Source organism: Pelodiscus sinensis, chromosome 1, assembly GCF_052426305.1.
Source record: "Pelodiscus sinensis isolate ZL-2025 chromosome 1, ASM5242630v1, whole genome shotgun sequence".
NCBI classification, from domain to species: Eukaryota; Metazoa; Chordata; order Testudines; family Trionychidae; genus Pelodiscus; species Pelodiscus sinensis.
This window is the reverse complement of record NC_143052.1, coordinates 215,802,717-215,825,536: the sequence shown is the minus strand read 5'-3', so window position 1 is coordinate 215,825,536 and position 22,820 is coordinate 215,802,717. Positions and strand designations below refer to the sequence as shown.

General features: G+C 41.7%; 1 protein-coding gene across 1 annotated transcript in view; it reads left to right on the top strand.

The window, feature by feature from the left end:
- SYAP1 (synapse associated protein 1) overlaps nt 1–14,914 on the top strand; it is a 31,626-nt gene extending 16,712 nt beyond the window's left edge. Inside the window, exons 6-9 of the mRNA XM_075914210.2 lie at nt 4,563–4,708; nt 10,902–10,960; nt 12,038–12,185; nt 13,887–14,914. Coding sequence (XP_075770325.1) covers nt 4,563–4,708; nt 10,902–10,960; nt 12,038–12,185; nt 13,887–14,014 — 481 coding nt within the window. The 3' untranslated portion in view covers nt 14,015–14,914. The remainder of the gene's footprint in view (nt 1–4,562; nt 4,709–10,901; nt 10,961–12,037; nt 12,186–13,886) is intronic.
- The last annotated feature ends 7,906 nt before the right edge of the window (nt 14,915–22,820 follow it).

Below are 22,820 nucleotides of genomic sequence, written 5' to 3'. Positions count from 1 at the left end.
ACCTTTCAAGATACAGGTGATCAAGATTCCCCAATTGCTTCAAAATAGCTTTTGGTATTATCTCTCTAATTCCATGTGTTGTCTTTAGTTTTGTCTTTGTTTTTGTGCTTGGTTTTTAACCACAAGCTTTGTTTTGCACATGTGGTTTGCTTAGAGCCATGCAGAATGTGAAATTCTTACTTCTCTCAACTTCAGCACCAATTTTTCCTGGTCACATCAGTTTCATGTTCTACAGCACCTTCTTATTACTCCATTTACTACTTTGAAAAGTGACTTTTGACTTTTCTATTGAGTTGATACAAATAGCAAAATCCAAAGTTAATTTTATAGAAAGATTAGTTGTTACAGATTGTGGATATTTTTCTTATTGTTCTCATGCTTGTTTTGCTTGAATTGTTTATAATTACAAACACACAAAAGTATAATAAAATAACACTATTAAGATTGTAAAGTCAAACACTCAGAAGATAGGAAATGCCAGCATTGAAGCTGCCTGTGCAACCTGCAGTTAGCCCCATTGTAGAAATATATTACAATAGTTTATGATTGCATAATCCCCTACAGTATCCCTGCTTCATTGACAGGATGGGACAATGCTACCTATGCAATATTTTGCTTTCTCCTCATTGCCCTCCTGAGTGGTGTAGCCTTATGCTTTATTCAAATCCTGCTCTGATGTCAGAATTATTGATTTCTTCATGGACTTTTCTATGGTGTTCTTCACTGTGATATCAGAGTACATCACAAACATTAATTTATTAATTTTCACAACATCCTTATGAGGTTAATGGCTATTCTGTCCATCTGTAAAATAGGGCAGAGGCACAGAAATAAATATCAAAAGTATCCACTAATTCTGGGTTCCTAATTTTATATATCTTGGGTCTGATTTTTCAGAATACTTACTATTACTTAGCCTTGACTACGTTCAAAGCACAGCTCCCATTTACTTAGGTTGCAGCTGTGAGTGCTTAGCTCAGGGCTATTCAACTTTGGAAGCCCTGGGGGCCACAATGATACTCACAGCACATACCGAAGGCCACAACTTAAGTGCGGTTGCATATATATGCAACTAGCTTATTTAACACTGACGGACATGAATACAAAGATTAAGGCAAGACTACACAACCCGCAGCCCCATTTAAATCCGTTCTGCTGATATTAATAAAATTCAATATTTACCATATTTCCACCCATATGACAGCACTTCTAATGAGCAATGACAGTCCAGGAATTTAACTACTAAAAAGCATATCAACAGAAGACCATTATATTCACTAGCCGTTGTGGAACGTGTTCCCAACGAAGGATGTTCAAAGGATCCACCTGTGGGCTTCATGTTGAGCCCTGGGTAAACCCAAACCGCACCTTGGGCCGCAAACATACAGGCCGCATGTTGAGTAGCCTTGGCTTAGCTCTTTGGTGGAGGCAGGGATAGAATCCAGTCCTTCAGGTCTGCATTCAACTTCTTTACATGTGAGACCATCCTTTTTCTTCCTACAGTTCCCTGCCTCATTCACTACATGTCTTCCAACTTCTGGAGTGCATATGAGGCTGGGTTCTTACAGACAACAGAGCTCTTGATTACACAGATTTATTTATCCACACAATGCCATCCATCCTGTCTACTGAGTGAGACAGGGTTCCTGTATGGGAGGATAGTATGTGATCGTGTAATTTAAAAATGTATTGTATTTTATATGCACAAGGGATGTGTGTGAATTAGGGTTGTCAATTGACATGCATTAACACCTGCAGTTAAGGCAATCCAGGAGTAACACGATAAATTTTTTAATCATTAATTGTAGGCGTTAATGCTGCGCTGCCCTTTTGAAGTGCCGCTGCAGCACTTCAAAGGGGCAGTGCAATGCAGAGCCTGGATTCTGCTGGGGACTCCCCAGTTGACCCCACATTCCTCTCCCCCTTCAAAATGCGCAGAGGCAGCATTTCAAAGGAGCAACCACCTCACAGCTGAGCCGAGGATCAGCTGTGCGGCGGCTGCCCCTTAGAAATGCCGCCTTCGCGTGTTTCAACGGGGCAGCCCTGGAGCCTGGGGTCAGCTGGGAACTCCCCAGCTGATCCCGGGCTCAGTGCTGCATTTCCCCAGAACCTAGGATCAGCTGGGGAGTCCCCAGCTGACCCTGGGATCCGGGGAAGTGCTGCATGAAACCTGGGTTCAGCTGTGGACTCCTCAGCTGACCCCAGGTTCTGGGGAAATGCCGCGCAGAGCTCAGGATCAGCTGGGGACTCCCCAGCTGACCCCAGACTCCAGGGCTGCCCCTTTGAAACGCGCGTGGAGGTGGCATTTTAAAGTGGCGGCAGCAGCACAGCCCAGTTCATTTCCTCAGAACCTGGGGTCAGGTGGGGAGTCCCCAGCTGACCTCAGATTCTTCTGCCATGCTGAGCCCAGGATCAGCTGGGCAGTCCCCCGCTGATCCCGGGCTCCACAGCAGCTGCCTCCTTGAAACGCCAAAAGCAGTGTTTTAAAGGGGCAGCCATGGAGCCTGGGGTTAGCTGATCCCGGGCTCCTAATGTGCTGCCCCTTTGAGGCGCCGGGGCGGTTTCTCCAAAGGGCAGCACAATACGGAGTCCAGGATCAGCTGGGCATTCCAGCTGATCCTGGGCTCCATGTTGCGCTGCCCCTTTGATGCACCACTGAGGCGCTTCAAAGGGGCAGTGCTGCATGGAGCCTGGAGGCTGCTGGGGACTCTAGCTGATCCTGGGTTCCATGTAGCACTGCCCTGTTGAAACGCCGCAGCAGCATTTCAAAGGGGGAGGTCACACTATTAATTACAATTACATTTTTTAATTGCTTGACAGGCCTAGTATGAATTAAAGTTTCATAAACACTTTAATTCTGGCATTTTTAAACACTTTGAGTGCTTGATTTAGTAACCATTGTTCTTTTAACATCGGGTGGAGGGGTTGTCTGTAATTTCCTAGCTTTTATAAAAGCTAACTGAAGAAATAGAAATGGCATCATATTGACATCCAAATGAATCATCAGCAGGGTTGGAACTTGTAGATCTACCACGCTGATGTTTGCCACTTCAGTTAACAAAGTAACTGATAGCTGTAGTAGGCTATCCTCCTCTGTGGGCCAGCTCTAGACGGTATGAGACACTTTGCCAAATATTTGGTGAGTGCAGATGAATAGCATGACTCAAGAATCTTGCATTTCATTCCAGGAGGCATGCTCTCTACTGGTTACTCATCCGTTGGCCTGTTTCTTCTAAGCTTAACCCCTTTTGAACCATCCCCTCCAGCTTGTTCCAGTCCGGTCTTTCCCCCACTCTTGGCTCTTTAGCTTCTTAAGCTTTTCATCACAGTTCTGGTTATCTAGCCCAGCTAGCCTCCCACTGGATACTCTGCCTCTGAGTCCCAGTCTCTCCACTGTTCCTACTGTTATTGCCTCGTCCATCCCAGTTCCCACCCAGCTTTCAAGCTCTTTATCCAATTCCAGTCCCCCTTCCTCCTACCAACATGTATATCCCTTAGCTGCTTGTCCATGAACTCCTAGTATCTCATCAGATCTGCTCTCCATCTCCTATTCTCTTGCACTGTACTGGTTCCCAGACCTAAATTGCTTTCCAACCAGTCCCAGTCTCTCCAGCTGCTCTTCCAGACTCAGTACCCCATTTTCCTTGGTGGCTCCAATTCCCAATCTGCTTCCTTAAAAAGTCCCAACATTGACCCCAGCCCACTTTGTCTGCCTCTTGTCCTGTCTGCATTCAAGTCAGGCACCTTCTTCTTCAATGCTGTGAGTAGGCATGGGGGTGTCCTTGAGACACAGGAGAGAGTCTTCCTGCTCTCCATGCTGGTGCACAGAATGCAGCAGCCAGAGCTACAATTTCAAGAGAAGTCTTGCTGAATGCTTGGATCCTTGGTCTGGAATATACTAAGTAACTCTGTGGGAGAGAGCACATTCAGTCACACACAGCTTAAGCATAGTCATTGCAGATGGATTCTTTGAAAGTTTTAGCTCTGAAGCTCTAACAAGTCTCTACTTTGTGCAAATTAAAATTTTTCAAAGGCTTGTATCTTGTCCAAATTAGGGTGGATTTTCATAGGAACAGCAAAAGGCACATCTATGACATAATGGCCACCCCCTATTCAAGTTCCTGCTTCAAAGCGTAGGGATCACTAGAGCTTCTCATTGAAACAGTTGTAAAAAAAATTTAACATTATAAAAAGTGCTTGTTATTTTGAAAAATGCAAGTTATTTCAAAATAATGTTGCTGTGTAGACGTACCCTAAGAAAATCTACTGTTAAACTGGAGTTAGGTGGTAAATTTAAGAGACAGGGAGACTACTGTGGTGGGTTTTTTAAACTGTGTGTCCATAAGTCAGGGAACTCTTAAGTGAAAGTTAGATTTCCGAATACTCATATGAGAAGGTGGAAACAAAACTCTGCCCTTACTCCTGTAAGCTGTGGCTATAAGTTTAACTTTATCTCAGTGTTCTTTCTACCTGGCTTGTGATTAGCTGTAAACTTTTCACTAATCAAATGTAGTTGTTAGAGTTATGTAGTCATGAACACTTATATTTGTATGTTCCTTCAGTGTAAAAGAGGAGGTGTTTTGGAGAAATTATTTCTACCGGGTCTCCCTAATTAAACAGTCGGCACAGCTCACTGCTTTGGCTGCTCAACAACAAGTTGTAGGAAAGGAGGAGAACACGAGCAGGAAAGAGGATATTCAGCTGACAGGTACAGAAAGTATATATATATTTTTAATAAGCAGCTTACTATGAAAAATAGAACTACTGTCATACTTCTTAGTATCTGTATGCATCAGATGACCTATACGTTTCTTACGTGTACAATTTACATGTACTGTATAGAGGAGGCTTCTTGTAAAAGAGTTTCAGAAACAGGTCCCTCTTAAAAAATGCAAAACTCTCTAAGTTTATCTAATCTACTGACTCTCTCTCTACTTATATATAGAAATGAGGACAATACTTACAGTGAATGTTTACATCAAATGAGTGCAGTTGTAGAATTTGATCCAAGTATAGATACATCATTAACATGTGCTCAGTTTGAAAAGTTAGCTTGAAGTATTAAACTTCATACTGGAAGGGCATAATAAGTGGGGTTCTTCAGGGTCTGTTTTGGGACCAAGTTCTGTTCAATATCTTCATCAACGATTTAGATGATGGCATAGAGAGAATGCATATTATGTTTGCAGAGGATACGTAGCTGGGAGGGCTTGCAAGTGTTTTAGAGGATAGGGTCATAATTCAAAATGATCTGGACAAACTAGAAAAATGGTCTGAGGTAAACAGGAAGAAGTTTAACAGGGACAAATGCAAAGGAAGTAACAATCTATTTCACACACACAGAATGGGAAGTGACTGTCTAAGAAGGAGTAATGCAGAAAGAGATCATAGTGGACACAAGCTAAATATAAGTCAACAGTGTGATACAGTTGCAAAAAAAAAAAAAGCAAGCATGATTCTGGGATCCATTAACAGGAGTGTTGTGAGCAAGACACAAGAAGTAATTCTTCTGCTGTACTCTGCACTGATTAGGCCTCAGTGGAGTATTGTGTCCAGTTCTGGGCATTACATTTCAAGAAAGATATGGAGAAATTGTGGAAGGTCCAGAGAGGAGCAACAAAATGATTAAAGGTCTAGAAAACATGACGTCTGAGGGAAGACTGAAAGAATTGGGCTTGTTTAGTTTAGAAGAGAGAAGACTGAGAGGGGACATGATAGCGCTTTTCAAGTATATAAAAGGATGCTCCAAGGAGGAGGGAGAAAAATTGTTCTCCTTGGCCTCTGATGATAGGACAAAAAGTAATGGGCTTAAATTGCAGCAAGGGAGTTTTAGGTTGGACATTAGGAAAAATTTTCCAACTGTCAGGGTGGTTAAACACTGGTATAAATTGTCTAGGGAGGTTGTGGAATCTCCGTCACTGGAGATATTTAAGAGCTGGTTGGATAGATATCTATCAGGGATGATCTAGACCACAGGTAGGCAATAATTTTTAAAAGGGGGGCCACTTCACAAATTTCTGCAGAGGCCCTGTGCCACCTCTGAAGGTGCATGGCCTCAGATGGAAGGGGCGGAACCTGAAGACTTCAAGTGCTCCCCCACCCACAGACCCTGATTAGCCTTACGGTGGGGGAGTGCATGATGTCTTGCCCCACTTCCCCCCCCCCACCTGGCAGCTAAAGAGAATCACCAACTGTTTTAAAATAGTTGGCTGTTCCCCCTGATGCAGGGCACCCCTGATGGAGGGAGGAGACTTTGTGTGCTCCCACCACCCCCAGTCCAATCAGTCTCTTGCAGCCTGCTCCCGCCATGCCAGGGGCATGCAGTGGCTAGAGAGAGCTGCTGACTGTTCCTTCTGATGCCACTCGCCCCTAGCAGGGGAGAAGACTTCATGCATACTCACATCCCCAGGTCTTGATTGGCCTGGAGTTGAGGGAGTGGCAGAGTGGCTGCGGGCCGGATCCACCAGCTTGGAGGGCCGGATCTGGTCCACTGAGGCCCCTTTGTCACCCCGATCTAGACAATGCTTGCTCCTGCCATGAGGGCAGGGGACTGGACTTGATAATCTCTCAAGATCCCTTCCAGTTCTAGTGTTCCATGTTCCATATTCCATTCAGTTCTGTTAACTTTGTGGTTTATCAACATATTTTCCTATTTTTAATGGTTTTCCGATTCTGCTGACATTTGCTTTTTTTCAGGAAATACTTTATTTTTGTTTTCAAATTGTTTGATTAAGAAAGGGGTGAACTCAGAGTGTCAAAATATGCAGATGATAGTAGGGATGTAAGAGTGACTCGACTAATCACTTCCCCCCACTCCCACTGATCACTTGAAATCCCCACTGCCTTCATCAGAGGGAGGCAGCAAGGGGAGAGCAGGAGACAATGCTAGGGGACGCTGACTTAAAAGCCGGTTTCCCCCCAGCACCATTTCCATGAGTAGGGGCAGGGGTGCAGCAGAGAACTGGCAGCGCTTCCACCTTTTAAATGTAGCAAGAGCACAGCTATTGCTACATTTCAAAAGCAGAAGCACTGTGGGAGCAGGAGGCAAGCGGGACGCTCAAGCAGTCCCCGCTGGTCTGTGCTTCCTGCTTTTGAAATGTACAAGAGCCCCAGAGGGGCCCCAGAGGGGGGCTCTTGTACATTTCAAAAGTAAAGTGCATGCAGGGAGCAAGGGGCCAGCAGGGGAACTCCATGTACATTTCAAAAGCAGGAAGCTTGGGGGCAGTGGGGGACTGCTTCAGTCCCTCGTTGGCCCCGTGCTCCCCACAGTGCATCCACCTTTGAAATGTAGCAGGAGCTGGCAAGCAGAGCTGCCCTTATTGACTATTTGATTAATTGATTAATCTAAATGTATCATCCTTATATGATGCTAAACTGCTCAGGATGGTTAAGACCAAAGCAGACTGTGAAGAGCTTTAGAAAGATCTCACAAAATTAAGTGATTAGGCAACAAAATGGCAAATACATTTACCAACATTAAATTTCAAAGTAATGCACATTGGAAAAAATAATCCCAACTATACATACAATATGATGGGGACTAATTGAGCTATAACTATTCTCAAGAGAGAGATCTTTGAGTCATTGTGGATAGTTCTCTGAAAACATCCACTCAGTGCGCAGTGGCAGTCAAAAAAGCAAACAGAATGTTAGGAATCATTAAAAAAGGGGTAGAGAATAAGACAGAGAACATCTTATTGCCTCCATATACAAACATGGTATGCCCATATCTTGAATACTGCATACAGATGTGGTTGCTTCATCGCAAAAAAGATATATTGGCACTGGAGAAAGTTCAGAAAAGGGCAACAAAAATGATTAGGGGTTTGGAATGGGTTCCATATGAAGAGGGATTAAAAAGATTCGGACTTTTCAACTTGGACAAGAGGAGACAAAAGGGGGATATGATTGAAGTTTATAAAATTATGACTGATGTGGAAAAAGTGAATAAGGAAAAGTGGATATTTTCAGAGAACTATCCACAATGACTCAAAGATCTCTCTCTTGAGAATAGCGGTCACCAAATGAAATTAATAGGCAGCAAGTTTAAAACAAACAAAAGGAAGTTTTTTCTTCACTCAGTGCACAGTCAACCTGTGAAACTCCTTGCCAGAAGAGGTTGTGAAGACCAGGACTTTAACAGGGTTCAAGAAAGAACTAGATACATTCATGGCTATTAGCCAAGATGGATAGGGATGGTGTCCCTCGCCTCTGACAGAGGCAGGGAATCAGTGATGGGAGAGGAACTGCTTGAAGATTCCCTGTTCTGTTCATTCCCTTTGGGTCATCTAGCGTTGGCAACTGTCGGAAGACCGGATATTGGGCTAGATGGACCTTTGGTCTGACCCAGTGTCTTATGTGCTAATGTATGGAATATCCCCTTAAATTACTCTGTGAAACTACTGTATTCTTTCATCTTCCTCACATCTCCTTTCTATAATGATGCCTGTTGGAAACTACAACTGATAACAGCTGGGAAGATAGTCTCATAAAAACTTCTAATATGTTGATGATATTTTTTTCAGGTCACAGTTTTATTTTTAAAAAGTTTCAAAACATCTAGCTACAGACCTTGCTGGCTTCCATAAATGTTCATTGTTACTGCTGTCTCTCTTGTCCTGTGTTTCCTTTTCCTTCTCATTATTCTTTACATTCATTTGTTACATTTGGTATTACATTATATTTAGGGTGCCCCCCAAATTCAAGATCCTCTCAGAAAAGGAGACTTTGGATCTTACCTTCTGACTGACCTTGTGATGAAAAGCACCAACCCTGAAGCTTCATCCAGATATTTATCGATTTAGTTGACTTATTTATTGATATGGATTTGTTTAGTTTGACTTGACCAGTGTTTCCTTAGTCTGGAATTCTAAGGATACAATTGCTAACAATTTTATCTTCAATTTTTCTTTAAAATAGAATCAGTGTAGACAAAAACATTACATTATCTGGTTAGTTCTTACTTTGCAAACATTTCACCCGTAACTGACCTTAAAGATTCAAATACTGTATAATGTATCCCCTTAAATACAAAATATCTTTGCATAGTTAATACTTGCATAATTTAAATTAGTTCTGAGGATATTTAAGTATAATAAAATACTAGAGGACTGCACTCCCTGCTTGATGTGCTCGCCAACACCAACCCCCCTCGGGATAGGTGTCTGGCCAGGGGAGAAGGGGCAGGAGTGGGCTGGGGGGTGTGGGGTCTCGGTGGAAGGGATGAGTGAGGGGGCTGGGGGCGAAGGGTCTTGGCTGGCCGAGTATGAGTGAAGGGGATAAGGATGTGGGGTTTTGGCAGGGTAGCGTGTGAGGGAGCGGAGGGTGTGGTATCTCAGCAGGGTGGTGAGTGAGTGGGGTGGGAATGTGGGGTCTCAGCTGGGGGGGTTAGGAGTGAGAGGGCTGGTGGTGCGGGGTCTCAATGGAGAGGGTGACTAAGAGGGTTGGGGGTGCAAGATCTTAGCAGAGCGGTGTGTGAGGGGGCTGGGCTTTGGCGTCTCAGCAGGGTGAAGTATGAGGGGACAAAGGGTGCGGGGTCTTGGCAGGGCAGTGAGTGAGGCAGCTGGGGGTGCAGGATCTCGGCAGGGCGGAATGTGATGGGACTAGAGGTGTGGGGTCTTAGCTTGTGGGGGGTATAAGTAAGCAAACTGGGAATGCAGGGTTTCAGCTGGTGGGGTGGGAGTCACATGCTTGCTTTTGTGCGGCTCTCAGCACCATAGTTGATGCACCGCCTACTGCTGTTTATTAAAATCTAGCTAATTTGTTATGCATTAATCACTTGAGCTAACTACGATTAATTGAGAACCTCAGTTTTCATGCTATTCTATAAGTTGTGAGTTTGCTGTCATCTGCAGTGCTAGCTGTGTTCACTTTTGGTCACCGTACCTCCAAAAAGATGTAGCAGACATGGAAAGATTTGCAAGCCAGGCAGTGAAAATTATTAGCCACCCAGAAAGGTTATGTGAAAAGAGAGACTGAACAGATTAGGACTACGTCATGCTGCCAGCAGACAGCCCCCTGGGCATTCCAACTACACACACCAATGAATAAGCAGGCACACATTGGGTTGCCTGTTTCCCATACCTTGACCACATCCTGCTGCAGACACGTTTTAACCCCCCTCCTCCCCCCCCCCCGGGGCACCCAAGGCAGGAACGGATTCACTGCTGCCCCAGGGCTTGGGTGAGCAGGGTCAGGGTGAAGGAAGCACCATACACAGCAGGGGCATGCATGCCTGTGCTGGGGTTGTAGCAACCCCACCCAGACCTTCACCTTTTCTGGGCAGTCAGGCTCCATCTACCCTCTGCCTCATATGTGGCTCTGCCCTCCCTCATTTCTGAGGTTGACAAGGCTCTGCCCCTCCCCATTCCCAAAGCTTACTGAGCGGGGTCATGCTGCCTTGGCTCCCTATCTGGTGTTTCCGGAGATAGCCAAGGTGTTTCCAGAGTGCCTGAGTAGTTTGGTAGAGCAGCCTTTACAGGATGGACTCTGCTGCTTCTGGGCCCATACAGCCCACTCTGGCACCCTTGCCCTGCCCAGGCCAAGCCCACAGTGCCATCGGGTGATTGCACCAGGCGAGGACCCTCTCACCTGTGTGTGGCTACGGTGGTGGCTCCCCCAGGGGACACAAGGGGGTTGGGCTCAGATGGCGGAAGGGACCCAGCCCCAGCAGCAGCAGCTCCTCCCTGCTGGCACAGCCTCCTGAGGCATGAAGCCAGAGGTGGAGCAGCTTATGCCCAGAGTGGACGGTGCCGAGGCTGGCCACAGCAAGTGGTTTAGGACAGAGGCAGGCGGCGGCAGCATGAGGATGCAGATGACTTCATTCTGTCATGCTGCAGGGAAAAAAAATTTTTTATAGATAAAGACGGACAGCAATTTTCTCTTTTTTTCTCTCTTCCTAGAAACAGTACGGCCTAAAACACCACCTGTTGCAATCAAATCTCAGCTAAAACCTCAAGAGGTAACAGTGGTTATATACTACATCTGAAGTTCAGTGTCTGAAGGTTTTTTTATGTTTAGAGATAGTAGGTTTGCTTCATAAAATATTTGTACATTTATATTTCTGAAGATTGAGGATGTAGGCCAGTGTTGCTTAAACTGTTTTCCGCGGCACACCAGTGTGCCACAAGGCAACCTTTCAACCTTTTTTTTTTTTTTTTGGCTCAACAAAAAATCCTTGGTGTTCCTCATTTAAAAAAAAATTTGTTTGGTATTCTTCAGTCTTCAAAAGTTTAAGAAACACTGGTATAGCCAGTCTAAATTGCATTATCATTATGACACCGTTTTGTGATTATTTTGCTTGTCACTGCTGAAATCATAAACTTGGATATTTAAAGAAATTATTCTTAATCTTGAATTGTAATATTGGTGCCAGAGAACTCTTTCACACAGAGTTGGACCCATAAATTTGCTAAGCAGTAATAGCATTTAATATACCACTAGTAACATTTATTTTAAATATAGGTTGGTAGTTTTGTAGATATTGTCATATATCTTCATACTGTAGACTAGCTTACTGTACAGATGAATAACCAAAACATTCAATTTTTAACATCAAATTCGGCAGTGCAGCTATAGCTTTTTCTTTATTGTGGTATGGAACATCAAAGAAATGAGACCAATAAATTCCATTCTGTTAACTAAACCAGGGGAGAGATTTCAAGTGATCAGTCCTACTGTAACTCTCATCCTCTGATGGCTAGTCTTTAATTTTTTTAACTGCCCCTACAATTAATATAAATATTCTTCTTACTACTAAATTACCTTAAGTTTGTTCACTGTTTTTGGATATTACTAAACTGAATTGCTACTCTTAACAGAAAAATAAAGAAATATCACATGTAAAATAGTCACTTCAAAATGTATACTGTATTCTTTTCTGTTTGGAAAGATATGGTAATTGACCAAATAGATTTTTTTCCCCCACTGGTATTGGACAATATTTAGCTACAAAAGAGAAGTTCACATAGAGTAATTATTATCAAGTGTAATTTCCTTTCTGAATTACCAAAATCTTTTTTTTTTTTTTTTTTTCAAGGATGAAGAAGAGATTTCCACTAGTCCAGGTGTATCAGAATTTGTTAGTGATGCTTTTGATGCATGTAACCTGAACCAGGAAGACCTAAGGAAGGAAATGGAACAATTAGTGCTTGACAAAAAGGAAAAGGAGACTTCCAAAGTAGAAGGTAAAACAAAATGAAAATTAATAAAGTAAATATCTGTTTATATATTTGACTACATTCCTTGTGGGTATTTAAAAATATGTAGACGTTTACTGAACTTCAAAAGGTGATTATAAGGATTTGCTAGACTTGGAGTAACAGAATAATTTGATTTGTGAAATTCTACTCTGAGTAACTTTTGACAGGCAAGTCAAAAAATCATAGTGGGACCATAATACACAGTTGATAAGTACATAGTTTTTCATGGTTATTCATTTCTGGAAGGCCCAGTTACAAAAATATTCTGAAGAAACAAACAACTTTGAGAAGTTCTGTTACGAAAAAATGACTGAAAATGACAGGGGATTCTCATTTTTTTTAAATTCCCATTTCACATACTTAATTGTAAGTAAAAGTTTATGGTGTACTGCAGTTCTGGAAAACCCGAGTGTGGAATCTGAAAGTCAAGCTGCATTTTCCTTATTGTGAATCACTTTCAAAAGTAAAGATTTTACGATCCAGATTATGGCTTCAGTAATACCTGTTCACTAAATAGCATTATGGAAATTTAACTAATCAGAACTTGCTAAATAATTTGATAATGAATAATAGGAAGAAATAGAGTTTGTTTGTCTTAGCATAGCTCTGTTAAGTTAATGGAAGTAAAAAGCAGAAAAGTTCAGTCTTAATAAATAAGACTTTGAATATACCACAATAAAATAATCAACCATTTTTATAGAATTTCTTTTCAGAGTAGAACTGTAGTCCAAGTGTTCATAGGCTGTGAATATAAATCTGAAATCACTGTCATTTGCAAGATTATGCTACCCCAAATCTGACTTATCTTCAATAATAGTTTGTAGCTTTAACCTTAAAATTCCACTCCTATACATTTTCCTGAATTGACTGAAATTCTTGCTCAGAAGTTTTAATGGAGCTATCAGTATGTAGTGTATTTAGTAGAAATGCTAACCCACAATACCGGATGAGACTGTGGAATTACCTGCTGTGATATCTGGACTCCAGCACCGGCCAGTACCTGATATTTCAAATGCCACCCTCTACTCCAGCCTCCTTGACTTTACTGACCTCATTAATTTGAAGAGAGGGTAGCAGCACAGGAATGACTTCTGTCTGCACTCTTGCCCTGAAGTATAAGCATTAATTATTTTTATCTCTTATAATATTATACATACTTAGCTGTATATCTTAATGGAAGAAAATTGTCCATCCCATCTTCAATTACCCCTAGTATTGGATTTTGATCTTCGAAGCCAGTGAATTCCATAAGCTGATAATACTTGATAATTGGTCAACCTTAATTATAAGGTGTGTAGCATTTTCCAGATAGCACAGGAAAGAAAAAGTTGGAAGGAGCTGATAATAGAGAAGAAGATTTGAATGCACAGTTTATGGATTGTTTAAAAAATCAGCTTGTCTTTGGTTACAGGTAGACATTTTGGGGTTACACTGAGATGCAGAAAACATCAAATATAACAAATATATTTGTGTATTGTTGTTATATCAATAGTTTATCATCATCAACTCTGGGGGCACCCCTTTTTGTATATTAGTTTTTCATCCACGGTTGTTCCAGAGATTAAACTTCTGAGCTTCCAAACTCTGGAATGCAAGAGAGATACTCAATGAAAATTATCTAGTTATACATAAGCAACATTCTGTACAGTACTGCCAAATGTTATATATCATTTGTCTTCCTTGCAGAAGAAGTTGCTGATTGGGAAAAGGAATTACAGCAAGAACTTCAAGAGTATGAAGTGGTGACAGAATCAGAAAAACGGGATGATAACTGGGACAAAGAAATAGAGGAAATGCTGCAAGAAGAAAATTAACCATTTTCCACTACGCCCTATAAACATTTTCTGAAAACTGACATGAGTTTCTGCTTTCATACTCACTTCAAAAATATCTTCAAGAGACACAAACTTAAAATAATTTCATATAGGGATACAGCTAGTATTGCTCTTCTTTGTATGAGCAATTTATGAACATGATCACTCTTCTTAAAATATGACTGCAGACGATACATAATAATCAAAAGTGATAACATTGTCATATGAAATTACTGGTATTTTAATATGTTTTAGTTTCAGTTTTTCGTTAGAGAGCCGAGAAATGTTAAGATATTTGTAAATCTAGTTTACAGTCTTCTGTGCTAAGGTAAAAGTGGAAGTAATTATTTCATCATGTTTGCTTTTTAATTTCTGTATATTTATCGGTGTACCATTTATTAAGTTACTTGTAACTATTTGCTTTCCTTTTATACTTTACTTCTTAAGACCATATGGCACCAAAGAATTCATGGGAAATATTATGAGAATAACTTCTTGATACTAGTTTGTTTTTTAAAAATATATATTTACTAATCCAGACTCCAAAAGAAGCATTGATTTGTACTAATAGAGTATACATGACTTAATATTAAATGGTTAAATATGAAGATAGTTCTTACTTTCCTTTGATCCATGTGGTTTCATGTAAGGTATCTCCTTTCCCCACATGCAGAAATGGTTTAATGGTGCATTTAAGTCTTTTGTCTTCAATAGATAACTAAATTTCATGTCACTGACAGAATTGCAAAGAATTTAAGAGGAAGAAGTTGATTCTGTTCTCTGGATGAGAGCAAATTAAATAATGTATACTTATTCACTTTATTTTAAGTGCTGAACTTAGAGGACATGTGTTGTCTTGGTTTAAGCATCTTTATTAAATATTGTAGATATTTATTAACATTTACTGTTTTATGGCTTGAGTATTGGAATATGATTGACCATGGTTCTATAGCTCAAACCTTTTACAGGTTTCAAAAATATACTTTTCTTTCAGGGGGTCCTAATCATTAAATGCAATCAAAAAGAAAATAGATTATTTTTAAAAACGGAGGTTCCAGATTTGTTCCCATTGCTAGGCACTTGTGTGTCAATTATGATTTTTATCTTAAACCCAATATTCTGTTTACATAAATAAGAATTTAATATTTAGATTGATTCCTGCCTTGAAAGTAACTGTTGTATAAGGTGTTTTGTCTTTTGAAATTTACTATAATGTTGCCTTTTCTGAAACATTCATGCCATGACTAACTCAAAAATTCTCCCTGATAGCTTACATTTTGTCATTAAGTTGAAAAATGTTAACATCTCATTTTAATGCAAAGCATAATACAGAGGTCTCTTATTTAACACAACAGTTTTTTCCCCCAATGATTGTAGATACATTACAAAATGTGCACATTCATGAATAGCAGCAAAAGTTTCCTCAAGGGGGAGTGTGGGATTTGATTCCTGGCACCTTTCCTAAACTGAAGACTGAGTTTGGAATATCAAACCACTAGTAATGGGGACCTAGGTTGGGTTTATTTGGTTAAGATTCTGCTGTTGATGTCAGAATGCTGGGCTCAGATTGATATTATTTTTTGGTTGATAAGATCACTTCTCAAGTGATCCTGCAGATTGTAAAAGAGGCCAGATGTCCCATGTTTTCCTTTTCTTACCATTGTGAAGATCTGACTCTTATATGGACCACTTGGCAGCTCCCTCTGAAGATATTTCTGCTAATGGGAGGTAAGTTGACCGTGGAAATATAGATTTGCACAGTGAGAAGCAGGGAACTCTGTTGTTTAGCAATTTACAGCTGATAGTTTTAAGTTCCCTTAGAGCTTTTAAATACTTAAGGTATGTTTCAATGAGTATACTTGAGAGACTAGGTTTAATGCTGTTCATCCAAACTCATTCTCTCTTTCAACCAAACTCACTCTCTGACTCACTCCTTCCTGCATGCCTTCAGCCCCCTCCTGAATGCAAACTCCCAGAACTCTCACCTACTCATGCACCCTGTGACGGGGTGCCCAGTCTGTTCTACAGTGCAGGGCCAGGGCTGGGCCCAGCTCGCTGAAAGCATTCTTCCCCCATGGCCTTGCCCAGCATGCTTACAGGTGAGCTGGATTATAAAAGGCCCTGAGACAGCTCACTCAGGGCTGACCACCAAAAGGGAAGGACCTACTGAGCCAGCTCCAGAGCTGGAAGAGCAGCCGCCACTACAGACCCAGCAACAGCAGCCGCAATGACAGCTCAGCCCTGGAAACAGTCTGGGGGTATGGCAACGGGGAGATGTGTGGGGTAGTAGGGAGTGGCCCAGGGCAGGGAATTGCAACCCCAAGAGCTCAGTGTGTTGCAGGGAGGGAACCCCTGCTGAGCAAGCAGTGAACTGAGCTCCTGGCCATAGGGCCCTGGGCTGGGACCTGGTGGAGTGGGAGGGCCTGGGTCCCCCTATCCTCCCCCTCTGCAGTTCTCCGAAGCAGAGGTAGTTCCTGAAGCCTGTGCACTAGGCCTCAGGGCCATATTTACCCCATAGAAGAGAGCGTTGCAAGGACTAGGTTCCAGGGCTGTATTTACTCCAAGCGGGGGGAGGCAACTTCAGAAATTGGGCTGCAAGGCCATATTGACCCCGATAGAGGGGCATCATAAGCACTAGGCCTCTGGGCCATATTTACCCCAGTAGACGGGAGTGTTACTAAGACTGGGCCTCTAAACCATAGTGACCCTGATAAGGGGGGAGGGGAGCACTATAGGGACTTAGGCTGCTGAGCTGCACTAACCCCATAAGGGGGAATCTGAGACTCAGACTCTGGCCATTGGGCCATGCAGATCCTGATGAGCAAACCTGTGGAGGGATTTTGACTGTGGGAGTCTGCACAAGGAGGGCCTGCCTCTCAACACACCCCAATCCCCTACCCAGAGCTCCCTTCTGTACCCAAAGACCTTGCACCCCCTTCATTAATATTGTAAAAAAGAGAAGCCTCTGACCACTTATCAAATGCTTGGTGTGTCCTTCTATCAAAAATTATTGCTCACTCCTGGTCTACCTCCATGAAACACTTTGCAGGACTGAGGCCTTGGATATTAAACTTCAAAAATTACTACCGCCATTGAGCATTAACTCGTGACTGTAAAGTGTACTAGGCTATATCTTATATACACACAAAAAAGAGTGTAGGCAATAATTCTTACATTGCCTACACTTTCTTCGGGGTTTTGGACTACTAGATTCAAATATTTGTAAGAAAATGAGAACCCAAATTTGGAAATGAACAATATAAATACAATAGACATTATAGTCATTAACCTTTGAGAAATGTTTGGATCTAGTTACCTACATAGAACATATTTTATCATGCTATGTCTAGTGAAGCTAAGTTTTTTTTTTTTTTTTTGTTTTGTTTTTTTCTGATAAAATTTCAACTTCCCTATGCATTTTCGGCATCCATATGCTATATTTAACTATTAAAACTCTTATGTGTTACTGATTTAATGTTAAATTTGGGGGAGGGGAAGAATGCTATAAATATAAAATAATTTTCTAAACAAAATATTCCCCTCGCTTTATCTATAGAGGTTCAGGAGATCTAAACATGTACAATTTAGCTGTAAGAGAGTGATTTGAACGACAACTCAGACTGGAAGCTAGGCTACTTCTTTTTTCTTTCTTTGCTTTTTCATTTGCATAAGATCACAAAGCTGCTTTTTTGTAATGCTAGCGGGCTGCACCCCATGCTTGCTACACTTGCCAACTGTCCAGAGAATGTGTTGACATCATTCTGTTACCTGGCAGGACAAACTTTATCTATATATATAGAGAGAGAAAATACCACTGTACAACAACGCTAGCCCCATGCCCTCTCAGAATAACACTGCATAAATTCTATCAGCATCTATAGTCTAGCTGGATCCTTGACCTGTTGTATCCTCAGCTGTTACTGATTTCTCCCTCATGAATGTTGTACACAAGTGAATGGACTTCAGTAGATGTCTGAGCATACAAAAATTGCAAACCCAGCATTCATGCAAGTATCTAGATTCCAGATGTAGAATTATAACCTGGGTAAACACTATGATAAGATATAGGAGCTTCAAAAATTGGACCAGTGGTTAACTTTCACAGGAACATAAAAGGAGAGGTATACTATATGACCTGATATTTACAATATATAGCACGTGGAGTGGCTATCTCATAGTAACCCAATAGCTGTACTCCCCATAAGTGAACAGTAATTATGATTACCCAGTAGTGGATGATACCTTATTCATGGAACATTTAATTTTGAACACAAATAACTTTTCTATTTTAGATCTTAAACGCTATTCAAATTTTTAAAACTATCTGATAAATATATAAAACCGTTTTGAATTAACTATATGATGAGCTAATTTTTGCTAAATTTTCTTGGCATGTTATCAAGTTGAGATATATGCAACTACTTTAAAATAACACAGAAGGTAAGACTAATGCAATTTTTGTAAAATAATGAAAATTAAAACTTATGCTCCGTAACTGCTTTTCACCTTTTCAATACCAAGATTTTTTTCTTTGCTTTTCATATAAATTCAGAAATCATGCTTATTGTTAGCTTTAACTGAACACAGTTGTAAATGGAGGAGCCACTAAAAAAATCCTCTTTAAATATATTCATTTTTAATTCGGAGAGATTGTGTAGAAACTCTCGTGAAAAATTAATCTCCTGCTTTGTTTCATAAAGTTATAGTTTACTGTTATTGAAGAGATTCTGACAACACTGAGGTTGGTAAAGGAAAATTAGAAATAGGTGAGCTCCTTTCTGTACATGTATTGATCGGCACTGACAAAAGTAAACTTTCAAACAGTTAAAGAATGGGTTGTGTAAATAAATATATTAATTTAACAGGAAATTAGCACACAAGATAAATTGTAGATGTGAGGACATTTAATTAAAATTTAAAATAAATACTGGAAAATCAGGTTTCCTTCAACTACTAAGCACAAAAATGTTTGTAAATAATTATGGTTACACTATTACCTGTGTCCCCTCTATGTTGTCTTTAGTGATAGGAGAAATGTATTAGTAGCCATGTGAAATAATGTCTTCCTTGTGGTGAACAGCTGGGGCTGCATGATGCAACTTGGTAGATCTTTCAGTAGAGGGGAAAACAACTTATTTTATTTGTCATAAAAATAGCTCATTTTAGACATTTACATTTACTAATTAGGGGTTTCACAGGTCCATGGAGTATCTCCATAATGAGCCTTCACACTTTTTTTGGAAGGGTCATGTTTAACTTTCCCCTCTGTAGTATCATTTCTGTTTTAAATAAAGTATTGCTCACAAAGTAGGGGGAAGCAAAAAAAAAAGAATACAGTTAATCAATGAGTTATATACTGTACAGAATTAGAGGAAAATACCTTGATACAAGCTTAAATTACTTTAAGAATCAGACTTGTGTGTGAACATGTAGGTGCATGCCCCAAACCAAAACTCTGTAGTCATACATTGCCCCTAGCTGTACTCTTAAATTGGGGTTCAATCACTCCCAAACTCAGCTTTACAGTTGGATAAGTTTCCCATCTTGACTATTATTCACTCCCTGAAAAGGGCAACTGAGCCTAATTTACTTAAGGTTCAATCTATTAGATAAACATGAGACTTTCCTTTCTTTTAGTACAAATGTTAGCCCTCAACTGAACTGATTCCTATCCACCCACACTTCTTTACCTTCTGCCAAGTTTTCAAACATTGCCTATGGGTATATCAAGAGTTTTCTTATGCTGGCTGTATGTCAAATCATAACTGACATGCCTATCATTTAAATATCAAGAAGCAGTTTTGCCTTCTGTTGTAAAATCATAACCAGCATCTAATCTATATCAGGTATAACAAGACCTTCAGGTCCATCAAATCTAGGTGTCAATGTTAAGCATTATTTATTATTAGGAGTGGGAGAGATATGTTATTTTTATACACACATTTGCAGTGGACGTGGGGGGAAGGGGAATTATTTAATCTCTGTACCTGGAATGTGGAGTCTAAGTAATACTAAGAAAAGTGAAGGAGAGAGAGTTAGGTATCGGTTATGTAGTTGGGTGAAGGACTGGTTCAAGATCTTAACATTGGAACAGTACCAGATTCCCAGTCCATCTAGTCCAATATACTGTCCCAACAGTGTCCTGCTCTTCAGAAAAAGATGCAGTCCGGCCTGCTGATGGGAGTTGGAGGGGGAAAAGGGGCAACTGCCCTGGGATTTGGCTATTCAAAAGCCCAGGGCTTCTGGCTGCTTTAATGGACTGGGCTGTGGGCTCTAAGAGGTACTGAAGGGCTGTCTGGGGGAGGCTAGCCCATAGCCTGTCCCTTCTGTCTGAGGCCTTGCCACTTCTGGGAGTATAGAGCCACTCCCCAACACACACACTGGCTAGGGGCCTGGCAATTCAGTTGCCCCCTTGAGAGGCAGTAAAAGTCTTGTATTAGGCAGATGTGAGAGAATCGTCCCAGATTTGGTGTCTCCTTAATCACAAATAGTTAGAAATTGGTTTAAATACTGAAGCATAAGGTTTAATGATTCTTCCAAAATTTGTTAGCATTAACTCTGGATATTCTTGTCCATAAAAGTGTCCCCCAGTCCCTCTTTCAATCTTGTTTGTGACCTCAAGGACATCCTGTGACAAATGTCATAGTTTCATTATGCATTTTGTAACAAAATTTTCCTTTAAGTTTTACACTTACTATCTTTTTAAAAATGTATATGAATACCCTCTTTTTCTTATGAAACACAAGAAATTGAAGCACTGAATCTGCCTTTCCTGTATCCTTTTTAACACGTGTATCATGTTTCTTTTGTTGGCTTTCTCAGGTATATGTGTCCACCATTTTTATGAGTTTTCCCATGCCCCTAATCATTTTCATAATCCTACTCTAAACTTCATTTAATTCTGCAATATCTTTTTTTTTTTTTATATGGAGGGATTGCTGCCAGTACTTGGAACCACAATTGCTTAGATATTCATAGTGTATTCTGCCGTACTTTCCATCAAATTCCTTGTGTATTCTAACATCTTGTTTGCTTTTCTGATTGCAGCTGCCTGGTAAGCCAGTGTCTTCATTGAACTGTCCCACAGAGACATCAGATCACTTCCTTGAGTTGATACAGTTAATTAAAATCCTCTGAAGTGTCTTGAGTAATATACATTTTCCCCTTCAATTTATCTTACTTTGCATATACAGGCAGTCCCCGGGTTATGTACAAGATAGGGACTGTAGGTTTGTTCTTAAGTTGAATTTGTATGTAAGTCGGAACTGGTACATATTGTACCCCAGGTGTCCCCGATTCAGCTGCTGTTGAAACTGACCTGCGGCTGACTACAGGAAGCCTGAGGCAGAGCTGCTTTGCCCCGGGCTTCCTGGAATCAGCCGCTGATCAGTTTCAGCAGCAGCTGACTTGGGGACACCTGGGGTAGAGCAGCTGGGGTGCTGCCAGGTTGGTCCCTGCAGCGCCCCAGCTGCTCTGTCCCAGGCGGCCAGATTCAGCCACTGTTCAAACTGACCAGCAGCGGCTGAATCGGACACGCCTGGGGCAGAGCAGCTGGAGTGCTGCTGGGTTGGTCTGGTAGCGCCGACCCTTGGCGCGGCGGGACCAACCCAGCAGCACCCCAGCTGCTCTACCCCAGGTGTCCCCAAGTCAGCTGCTGCTGAAACTGACCAGCGGCTGATTCCAGGAAGCCCGGGGCAGAGCAGCTCTGCCTCGGGCTTGCTGTAGTCAGCCGCTGGTCAGTTTCAGCAGCGGCTGACTTGGGGACGCCTGGGGCAGAGCAGCTGGGGTGCTGCTGGGTTGGTCCAATAGCGCCGTACCTCGGTGCTGTGGGACCAACCCGGCAGCCCCCCTGCTGCTCTACGCCCGGCGTCCTGATTCAGCCGCTGCTGAAACTGACCAGTGGCGAGAAAAGCCTGGTCTGCTGGGAGGGAGGCGCACTAGCTGCGCCCCCCCCCCCCCAGCAGACCAGGGAGTCGCGGGTGGCAGGACCGGATTTGTTCCGCGTCTCCCTGGTCTGCTGGGGGGGCCCCCCAGCAGACTAGGCAGACACTGAGCAGCTTTTCTCGCCGCGGAAGACGCAGGCAGCGGGACCGCGGCGTGTCTCGGCGGTCCCGCCACCCGCCTCTCTCTGGTCTGCTGGGGGGGGGCGCAGCTAGTGCGGGGTGAACCCCATTCGTAAGTAGGGATCCGACATAAGTCGGATCCATGTAACCCAGGGACTGCCTGTACTTGAGTCGTCAATATGTGGAAGGTAACATATTAGAAGTTATCTCTGGTTTGAACCATATAAGGTCTGATCTTCAGGGAGAGCAGGGTACACAGGCCATTTTCTTTGTAATGAAGGATATCTGTGACTTTTAAATGAAAATGAAGTCTGTGATAATGATTACAAGAGGACAAAACTAAAACTGGTGTTAAGCGGTAACCAATATTTCCAGATTGCCTTGAAATTAGATTATATGTAAAAGAAATATTATCTAGCTTCCATATGGTTGGTTGCTTATATTTAACGTCTTGTTCTAGTTCAGCCATTGCACTCTGAATGTGTGAAAACTTACTGAAGCAATTCTATCTACATCAAGTTGTGCAGGAATACCAGCCCCAATGCTCTTTCTGCTTTGTGGCACTTAGAGGATTTGCAGGGCTGATTTTCTTGTAGCAATTAGCCAATAAAATCCCATGCAAATCAGTTATCTTGTGCTTTGAAAATCATAACATTAGTGTAGGTGCCTAAATATGGAATTAGATAATCAATTTTTAAACACTTTTTAAAAAATTGGTTATTGTTTCTACTAATTAAAACCTC